At 43.9% G+C, this 10,578-nt stretch overlaps 1 protein-coding gene across 1 annotated transcript in view; it reads left to right on the top strand.

The window, feature by feature from the left end:
• Positions 1 to 10,465, top strand: part of ccs (copper chaperone for superoxide dismutase) — a gene marked incomplete at its 5' end in the record, with an annotated part of 12,160 nt that extends 1,695 nt beyond the window's left edge. The window contains 5 exons of the mRNA XM_080859933.1: positions 1,306 to 1,480; positions 4,043 to 4,103; positions 7,249 to 7,326; positions 8,467 to 8,570; positions 9,242 to 10,465. Of these exons, the coding sequence (XP_080716059.1) occupies positions 1,306 to 1,480; positions 4,043 to 4,103; positions 7,249 to 7,326; positions 8,467 to 8,570; positions 9,242 to 9,395 (572 nt within the window). The 3' untranslated portion in view covers positions 9,396 to 10,465. The remainder of the gene's footprint in view (positions 1 to 1,305; positions 1,481 to 4,042; positions 4,104 to 7,248; positions 7,327 to 8,466; positions 8,571 to 9,241) is intronic.
• Positions 10,466 to 10,578: the final 113 nt, after the last annotated feature.

The raw sequence follows: 10,578 nt of genomic DNA, 5'->3' as shown, positions 1-10,578 counted from the left end.
GAGAACCCATGCTTTGAGGGCTGTCTGGGGGGTTGAGAATGCAGAGGAGAACCCATGCTTTGAGGGCTGTCTGGGGGATGGAGAATGCAGAGGAGAACCCATGCTTTGAGGGCTGTCTGGGGGGGTGGAGAATGCAGAGGAGAACCCATGCTTTGAGGGCTGTCTGGGGGATGGAGAATGCAGAGGAGAACCCATGCTTTGAGGGCTGTCTGGGGGGGTGGAGAATGCAGAGGAGAACCCATGCTTTGAGGGCTGTCTGGGGGATGGAGAATGCAGAGGAGAACCCATGCTTTGAGGGCTGTCTGGGGGGGTGGAGAATGCAGAGGAGAACCCATGCTTTGAGGGCTGTCTGGGGGGTTGAGAATGCAGAGGAGAACCCATGCTTTGAGGGCTGTCTGGGGGGTTGAGAATGCAGAGGAGAACCCATGCTTTGAGGGCTGTCTGGGGGGTTGAGAATGCAGAGGAGAACCCATGCTTTGAGGGCTGTTATACTCTCAAGAGCCCTCTCTTGCTCTGGGGTTTGTTCTCTGTTTGAAGTGGAGAGTGTTTCTAGTGAGCTCTAGAGTTGGCCAAAAGCCAAGCTAAACTAGCCTGGTGACACCAGCCTACGTATTTCCGCCTGAATTGATTTCAAGCTCATACTCAGTCTGGCCCAACCCCGTTAACAATCGTCTCCAGGACTCAAAATTCTGTAGGACCAATCAGCGAACAGTTTAGAGCAGTGACGCAAAACTCGCCTTGGAGGAAAAGACACGAAAAGCTATCGGAAAAGTTGTCTCAACTCTCGAGAACATCAGAAAATTAAAAGGAGAACAAGAGTATTTTCTTGTAAGTTTTATGATTGGAAAGGACGTCGTAGCTCTTCTCCCAACTGGCTTTGGGAAGAGTTTAATCTACCGAATGCTTACTAAACGTTGCTGATTGGTTAAGGGAACTCCAATGATTTTAAACCTCAAGCTAAGCACCCGCTCATCTCGGAAACGAAAATGCATAGCGTTTTGCCAGACTGAAAGACGGAATGAAATGGAGTCACAGGCTGGTAATGGCCAGACTAAAGCTAAACACGACGAAGGCAGAATACGTAGGTGAGCTCTTATCTGGCTTGTGTTGTTTCTTCCTCGACATAGAAGGAGCACTAACTTGTGTGTGTGTGTGTATTGTGTGTGTCTGTGTGTGTGTGTGTGTGTGTGTGTGTGTATATGTGTGTGTGTGTGTGTGTGTGTGTGAGTGTGTGTGTGTGTGTGTGTGTGTGTGTGTGTGTGTGTGTGTGTGTGTGTGTGTGTTCGGTGTGTGTGTGTGTGTCAGACCTGGGCTCAGCGGTGGCCATGCTGTCTGGCTGTGGGATGGTGCAGGGTGTGGTGAGGATGCTGCAGCTGTCCCCGGAGCGGTGCCTCATAGACGGAACCATAGACGGCCTGAAGCCCGGCCCACACGGCCTCCACGTGCATCACCTGGGAGACCTGACCAACGACTGCTTCAGGTACACACAGACACAGACACACACACACACACACACACACACACACACAGAAACACACACACAGAAACACACACACACAGACACACAGACACACAGACACACAGACACACAGACACACAGACACACAGACACACAGACACACAGACACACAGACACACAGACACACAGACACACAGACACACAGACACACAGACACAGACACACACACATCCATACAAACACACACACATACACACACATAAACTACCTTGTTGAACTGATGCACACACCACACATAGTATGAATAATTATGTGCACTGCTTCAGACACACACACACACAAACACACACACCTATTTTTCTCTCTCTGTCCCACTCATCACTCACACACACACACACACAAGTGTGATCTTAATCATTATAGCTGAATGTCGGAAATAGAAATGTTCTTCTGTGTTAATTGGCATGTTAAGAGGCACATATAGACTTGAAACTGTAGTCAACAAGTCTGATTGGCTGACAAGTGCTTCCACAGAGAACCTAATGAGCTTCTTCTGCTCTACGTGTGTCACCATTAGACGAGATAAATGTAAAGATATCCTGCTAGGTAGTACCATTAGGAGAGACATTGGGGAAGCAGCTAGAAAGAGATTTATACTTTATAATTTATAATTAGATTATTATAGTTTTAAAGATACATTTTTCTTTTACTCTCAGACGTTATGTAATTTAGTTTGTATCCCCAATGGCTGTGGAGGGGATGGTGACCTGGGAAATATTCAAAATAAAAGGTACCATCAAATAAATATATAAGTCTACTATTTTTTTAAATTCTGAAACAGTTTTATAAACTCAAATTTGATTAAGTTTGGCACAATCTTATAAACATTTAACAACAGATTTGGCAAACAAAAAAGTAACACTGGCTTTAACCTCGAACATATGTCACAGTCTTAATATGTTCACACCCCACAAGTCTACAGAGCAGGAATGAACTTGTTCACTTGTTCATCAAGACCTACGTGTGTAATCCTTGTAAGAAGGACTGCCTCAGACCACCTTGTGGTGAACAGTGGTGAGCATTGAACTGTAGTTCTTAGAATGATGGATGTAGTGGAGGTACAGGACCAGACCTCACATTGCAGGAGAAGACGAGTGTCTATGGTTACTGAGTGTCTATGGTTACTGAGTATCTGTGGTTACTGAGTATCTATGGTTACTGAGGGCAAACAGCTAGCTGGTGGAACAATGTGGTATATGCCTATATTAAATTATATATAAAATATGAACATTTAAAATGATATATATTTCTGATTCCCGCAGGCACATCGTTTCCATTTAGCAGCTGATATGTCTTGCTAAAACATTTGTTTCGCTACAAATACATAATTAGGCACACTTTATGCGTCTCCTCCCATGTCTTTGCGACGAACACCTACTTTCCCTTATACTATCCCAGCAGCGGTAATCTGCGCTTTTACTCAAGTGCGCCTCCTTTGGTAATACGGTTTTATGTCTTTACGCACTATTTAACGCCTCAAATGGGCGCAATCCTGTTAGTAAATAAGGTCCTAAGTGTCTATGGTAACTGAGTGTCTATGGTGAATGAGTGTTGCTCCATGTTGAACTGATAGACCTCCAATGATATTTATTTCTGATGTATTCTGCCATTTACATCATTGTCCCCCACACTCTCTGGCATACCATTCAACACACACACACACACATACACACACACACACACACACACACACACACACACACACACACACACACACACACACACACACACACACACACACACGCTCTGTCAGAAACCCACTCACATACAGTAGTGTAATGAATTCACAATGGCCCAGTCAGTGAATATGTATGCATGCATGTGTTAGCCACACAAATATCCCCTTTGTAAACAAAACACTCTACATTTTATGTGTCAAATGTCTAAAAACACTAACACAGAAAAGTGCTCTCTCTCTCGCTCTCTCTCACTTACACACACACACACACACACACACACACACACACACACACACACCATACATTAGGACTGCATCAGATTTCATCACCTCCTTTTGGAGAAGTGAGTTAGGAAGAGAATTGATTAGTTTAAGAGGATTTCTAACCGGATTTCCCAGCTTAACTTTAAAGCTGAAGGTTATCTCCCCTTTCCCCTTCAGTATACCCACTGGTGTACACACACACACACACACACGCCCACACACACACGCCCACACATGCACGCACGCACGCACGCGCACACACACACACCTACACACACACACACACACACACACAAACTTGTATCGCTCATAAATGTACAAACTCAGACTTACACACCCTGTAATCTCTCTTCTCGATCACACACACACACACATATACACGCGCACACACGCGCACACACACACACACTCACACACACTCGCCCCTAATAGGATGAAATCGCAGCATTTTCTTGGATTTTGAGTTTGTTGGAGAACAATGGGAGCCTTTGAAGCAGGCTGAATCCGCTCTCTCCGCTGAAAGGTCTCATGAAGAGGTTAATCACTGCAATCTCTTCCCCTCTCCTTTCTGCCCCCCCCAGCTGTGGAGAGCACTACAACCCCCATGGGAAACACCATGGTGGCCCGGAGGACTCTGAGAGGGTACGCACACACACACACACACACACACTCACACACACACACACACAGGCCCGCAGGACTCTGAGAGGGTATGGTTGCCTCCCCACTCAGCTTTTTCAAAGACACTGTGCTGCCACTGTGATTGTGGGATATAAAAGGTAGGGTGTCAGTTGAAAAGGATGTGATTAAAGGGTTTCTGTGAGCCGTGTGCGTTCTTGAAAACACTCCAGTTGGACATGAATGAACTCAAGCGATTCACGAGTCAGTCAGAGGACAAGGACAGTTCATAGATTTTCTGTCGATGTGAAATTGCAATGAAGTGCACTGGATAGTGCTCAGGGGCCGTATTCACAAAGCTTTTTATCTTACCACTAAGAGTGCTCCTAACTCGCGCTAAAACATTTTACGTAGGAGTAATTTCTTAAAAGTGATTCACAACGCCTCTGAGACCTACTCACACTGCAAAAATGCTTTTCTAACCTAGTGTTATTACTCTTATATTGAGATGAAAAAAATCTAGTTGGTCTTGTTTCTAGCTAAATTGAACTTACCTAGTGCTTACCAGATTTTGCTTAAAACAAGCAAATTTGGCTGCCAGTGCGTTAAGCAAATTTGGCTTGTTAAGTAATATTTGCTTGAAATAGGCAAAAATAACCTTACCAAAGAGCACTAGGTAAGTTCAATTTAGCTAGAAACAAGACCAACTAGATTTTTTCATCTCAATATAAGAGTAATAACACTAGGTTAGAAAAGCATTTTTGCAGTGCATACTAAGGATAATACAAACTCCTAAGCTTAGGATAAAAGCACCGTTACTATGGATGACATCGATGCTCATGCACGAGTTTAGAAGTGGTGAGGACGGTGATTGGTTGTTGACAGGCTCTCTCATTAAAAACTAATTTGTGACGTCCCTCTAACAATCCCACTATATCAACTGAAAATAAGAGAATAACCTAGGCTTCAAATTAAGTCATATTAAATAGTTATGGACAGTGCAGTTAGCAGAATGCACACGCGTGATGACAAGTTTGTGCATCCAACGGGAATGACACTTTGCACGTTAAGAGAAATAGAAAGCACCCAGCAAACTGTTAGGCTATTATATTTCCAGCCCTTGACCACTTCAAATATCAGCACGGCCCTTCAAGCCCTCCAATCTTAATTGATCAAAGCGAAACGAACGTGAAACGTCGCCTAAGCGAAAGCCTACTGGTCCCAGGACCAATAGCCACTGTCACCCCAGCGGCATCCAGCTGGTAAGTTCTCAAAAACCTGCTGCAGACCGCTCTCTGTTGAAATGCACGAGTCATCTGTACATCCAGGCCACGGTGGACGAAAACGTCCTCATCTTTTGATGGGGCAATTATTGTAATGTGTGTACCGTCACTGGATATTCCTGCGATCGCCATGGAATTTACTTTGATCTTGTGTAATAGATTGTCCAAAGGCAACTGGATAAACTGTTCGATGATGTGGGGTCTACAGTGCGTTGATAGTTTGATGAATTAAACGGCTGACTGATGATATCCCAGTGTCGTCATTTGCGTTTTCCGCGAAGCCAAATAGGCTATCTTTATGTTTCCAAACATTTCACTTCGGGACACATCGTTGTTTAAAGGCGTCATTGCGTCCCGCGCTAATTCTACGACAATATTAATACCTTCACGGTTCAAGCAATGTCTTTTATCAATTCCAAGTCGGCTGCAGCCATCTTACGATTTTTTGTGAATAAGTCTTAGTGACTTAGGAGTCCTCATGAGGAGTTTTAAGCTGTCTTAGACTTAGGTGCTACTTTTAGGGATAAAATACTTTGTGAATTGCTCTTAGTAAAAAAAAATAGGAGTCCTAAATTTAAGACTGACACGCCCATTATTTTTAGGAGTTTCTCCTAAATTCGCCACTTATGAGCTACTTTTAGCCCTAAGATTCTTTGTGAATACGGTCCCAGGTCTTAAGTATTATATCATGGTATTAATCATCTAGAGTTCATACACTTAATGCAATTTTTTTGTTATCATCTAGAGTCCATACACTTAATACTATTTTATCTTTATCATCTAGAGTTCATACACTTAATACTATTTTATCTTTCCAGTAGCAAAAGCAAAACATTATGCTTTTCAAAAGCATTTATTTAAAAAAAAAAGAGTAAGACAATTATCAGCATGATAATCAGCATGATTTTCTCCAAACAGTTAAAATAAAACAATAATCACGATGAGGATTTCTACCTGGACAATTGATTGTAAGACTGAAAAAACCAAAGGAAACTAAAACTTAAATGAAAAGTCCTCAAACTTCTAAGCCTAATATCGACACCTGTGTCTGGCAGGTCCACAAACTGAGTGACCGTGCAAGAAGGAGACTAGTAAGAAAGGCCACCAAGACACCTATGACCAATCTAAAGGAGTTACAAGCTTCAGCAGCTGAGATGGGAGAGACTCTACATACAAGAACTGTTGCCCACGTTCTTCGGCAATCAAAGCTTTATGGAAGAGAGCCACTATTGAAAAAAACTCATATCAAATATCATCTACAGTCGCCAAAAGGAATGTGGAAGAATGTTCTGTGGTCTGATGAGTACGCTCTCTGTGAGACGGCCATGTTGTTGAGCTGTGTGCTCTCTGTGAGACGGCCATGTTGTTGAGCTGTGTGCTCTCTGTGTGAGACGCCCGTGTTGTTGAGCTGTGTGCTCTCTGTGTGAGACGCCCGTGTTGTTGAGCTGTGTGTCTCTCTGAGACGCCCATGTTGTTGAGCTGTGTGTCTCTCTGTCAGGCGGCCATCTTGTTGAGCTGTGCGTTCTCTGTCAGACGGCCATGGTGTTGAGCTGTGTGCGCTCTGTCAGGCGGCCATGTTGTTGAGCTGTGTGCTCTCTGTCAGGCGGCCATGTTGTTGAGCTGTGTGCTCTCTGTGAGACGGCCATGGTGTTGAGCTGTGTGCGCTCTGTCAGACGGCCATGTTGTTGAGCTGTGTGCTCTCTGTGAGACGGCCATGGTGTTGAGCTGTGTGTCTCTGTGAGACGGCCATGTTGTTGAGCTGTGTGCTCTCTGTGTGAAGGCCATGGTGTTGAGCTGTGTGCTCTCTGTGAGACGGCCATGGTGTTGAGCTGTGTGCTCTCTGTCAGACGGCCATGTTGTTGAGCTGTGTGCACTCTGTCCTGCAGCACGTGGGGGACCTGGGCAACATCCTGGCAGGACCTGATGGTAGGGCTTCCTTCCGCCTGGAGGACACACAACTGAAGGTAACAGATACACACACACACACACACAGACACATACACACATACACACATACACACACACACACACACACACAGTGAAAGTTAATGTGTAAGCACATATACATGTACAAACATTGCTCCAGGGTAGACACATGCACAGAGCTGAAGATAAAACATACATTCTCATTCATATACCCACGCAAACATTGCTAAGGGTAGAGACATACATTAACATTAACTCACACACACACACAACCACACACACACACACGCACACACACACACACACACACAGACACACACAATGTCTAGAAATCGATCTTGTTCTCCTTAAGTCAGGGGCATTCCTGATGCGTTCCCCTGCATGCTTGAAAACAAAAGATCCCTTGTAGGTGCAAGAGAAGCAGATAATATGCAGTTTTATGTTGGATGTATTGAATTACACACACACACACACACACACACACACACACACACACACACACACACACACAGAACCAGATAATATGCAGTTTTATGTTGGCTGTAATATGCAGTTTTATGTTGGATGTATTGAATTACACACACACACACACACACACACACACACACACACACAGAACCAGATAATATGCAGTTTTATGTTGGCTGTATTGTACACATAGAGACACACACAGACACACAGACACACACACACACACAAACACACACGCACACACACACACACAGATAATATGCAGTTTTATGTTGGCTGTATCGAACACATAGAGACACACACACACACACACACACACACAGAGAAGCAGATAAAATGCAGTTTTATGTCTGCTGTATTGAATTATATTGTGGGTGGAAGAGTCCAAACCCGCCCCTCTGGGGGGAGAAAAACAGTTCAATCCTACGCCGAGACACAAGCACTGAAGGAAAACACAAAAGCTTATACAATTATAATTTTCCTTCAAAATACTACCACCTGCTGTGCTCCTCAGGCAGAAGTGAAGAAAAGAAAGAAAAAAAAAGAAATCAATAAAAGCAATGAACATGTTTGATTGGTAGAGGCCAAGCTTTCTGCGTAGCCTCAGCTCTGGCTGTGTCAATGATTCATGTGTTCCTGATAATGATTGGCTAATTCTCTGAGTGGCATCCTCAATATGGTGTGTGATTGGCTGTTGTCTTTTTCAGGTCTGGGATGTTATTGGTCGATCTCTGGTGGTGGATGCAGGAGAAGATGACCTTGGAAAAGCGGATCACCCCTTATCCAAGGTCACAGGGAACTCAGGAGAGAGGTATGGGCAGTGTGCATGTGTGACGTGCGTGCATGCATGCGTGCGTGTGTTTGTGCACACATGTGTGCGTGTGCATACTTGTTTGTGGACATTACACTTTCCCAGACTGCCTTCTGCTCTGTCTGGCACATATTTGACCAATGACCTCTCTGACCATGGAAAACACACACACACACACACACACACACATACCTGAGATGTTCCCCTGTAAAACCCTTCATCAGCTTGCATGCTGCGTGCTATGAGTCCATGAGACCATGACACCATGCACTGCTCTTTACCAAGAAGGGTAGTTTAGGGTCATAAATCACACACACACACAAACACACACACACACACACACACACACACACACATACACACACACATGCACTGCTCATTACCAAGAAGGGTAGTTAAGGGTAAAAAATCAGAGAGGGACTTGAAAGACTACTGACAGGGCAAACTCATTAAACCTAACGTCGAATATCATTAAAAATTCACATTTCTGAATCAGAGTCAGTTTTATTTCCAGTCCTATGCAAAGAAGTGATATAAATACAAACTGTGATCATGTTTTACTTGATCTTGAAATGCCTAACTCTCTACGTGTGTGTCTGTGTGTGTGTCTGTGTTGTGTGTTATGTGTGTGTCTGTGTGTCTGTGTGTATGTGTTTGTGTGTGTCATTCAGATTGGCCTGTGGCATCATCGCCCGCTCTGCCAGCCTGTTCCAGAACACCAAAAAGATCTGCGCTTGCGACGGCGTCACCCTTTGGGAGGAGAGGGACCGCCCCATCGCAGGGAAAGGTCGCCAGAACCCTGACCCCCCTAGTGCTAACCTGTGACCTCTCACCTCACCATATCATTATGTTTCATTAAAACCAAAAAATGCTATTGTATAGTATAATTATATATATATACATATTAATACTTAAGAAGACTGTGAGGCCTTGTTAGTGTTTTGTTATAATATTACATTTTAGTAACCAATGGCAACAAGAACTCCCTGCCTTTCTGGGCTAATAAAACAATGGGGCTTTATGCGACATGATAGAAAATTGGCTTGGTGAGAGAGACTGATCAGCGACTGACCAATGAAGACAAACTAAACTGAAGTTGCACTGATGTGAATGAGTGGTGACTGACCACAGAGTGTCTTAGCGGATAGGAGAGAGTTTTCTATGTCTGGGTTTCCGTATGGCCTAAAGCACTGCGTTCCTCTCGGAAGGACTTCTCTTTAAAGCATCGCATTCCTCTCAGAAGGGCTGCTCTTTAAACTCCACTATGGGCACTCATTTCCATGTGAAAAAACTGGCCGAAACATTTCTCTGGCTCGTTAGCTCACTCGCTCTCTCTGCTTCTGTGTGTGTGCGTGTGTGTGTGTGTGTACTTGTGTACATGTGTGTGTGTGTGCGCGTGTTTGTAAGAGAGAGTGGAGTGATTTGCTGCTGTGTAGCTTCAAAATCCCCATAACTTTTTTTTTTCTTTTCTGCCAATTATGTGGATCTCTCCCTTGGTCTTGTAGTTCCCTGGGAGACTAGAGAAAGGACTTGTGCTTCATAACCAAGTCCAGATGTTTGCGCTCTCAGAATGTTGTAATGCAAACCAAAAGAGAAGAAGGGGGCGAGGGTTTAAAACTGCATGGTTTCAGGATGCCATTTAATAGTATATATGTTTGGTAGAATAAAAGAACCTCCTGAACCTCCTCAAACGTGGAGAATGTTGAAAAAGTATACATGTTCCTTATATCCTACTGAGAGATAAAACTTGGTCTGTGTCTGACTGCATAGGTGATCAAACAGGGGGCTTGGTTTGGGTTCCATTTGTAATTTTTTCCTAGTCTAATTCTCAAATCTCCCAGGCAGTCAGAAAGAGCAATTGATTTGTTTACAATGAACATGATAACGCACAAGCTGTACCATAATGAAGTGTCATTTTTTTGTAATTCATGAGGATGCTTTGTGATTGTAGGCTATATTTTATCAATAAATGAATATTTGCCAACCAGCATGTCCCTTTGTACATAAC

The sequence above is a fragment of the Sprattus sprattus genome (assembly GCF_963457725.1).
Source record: "Sprattus sprattus genome assembly, chromosome: 21".
Lineage (NCBI taxonomy): Eukaryota > Metazoa > Chordata > Actinopteri > Clupeiformes > Clupeidae > Sprattus > Sprattus sprattus.
The sequence above is the reverse complement of the archived record's forward strand: the minus strand, read 5'-3'. Positions and strand labels throughout refer to the sequence as shown.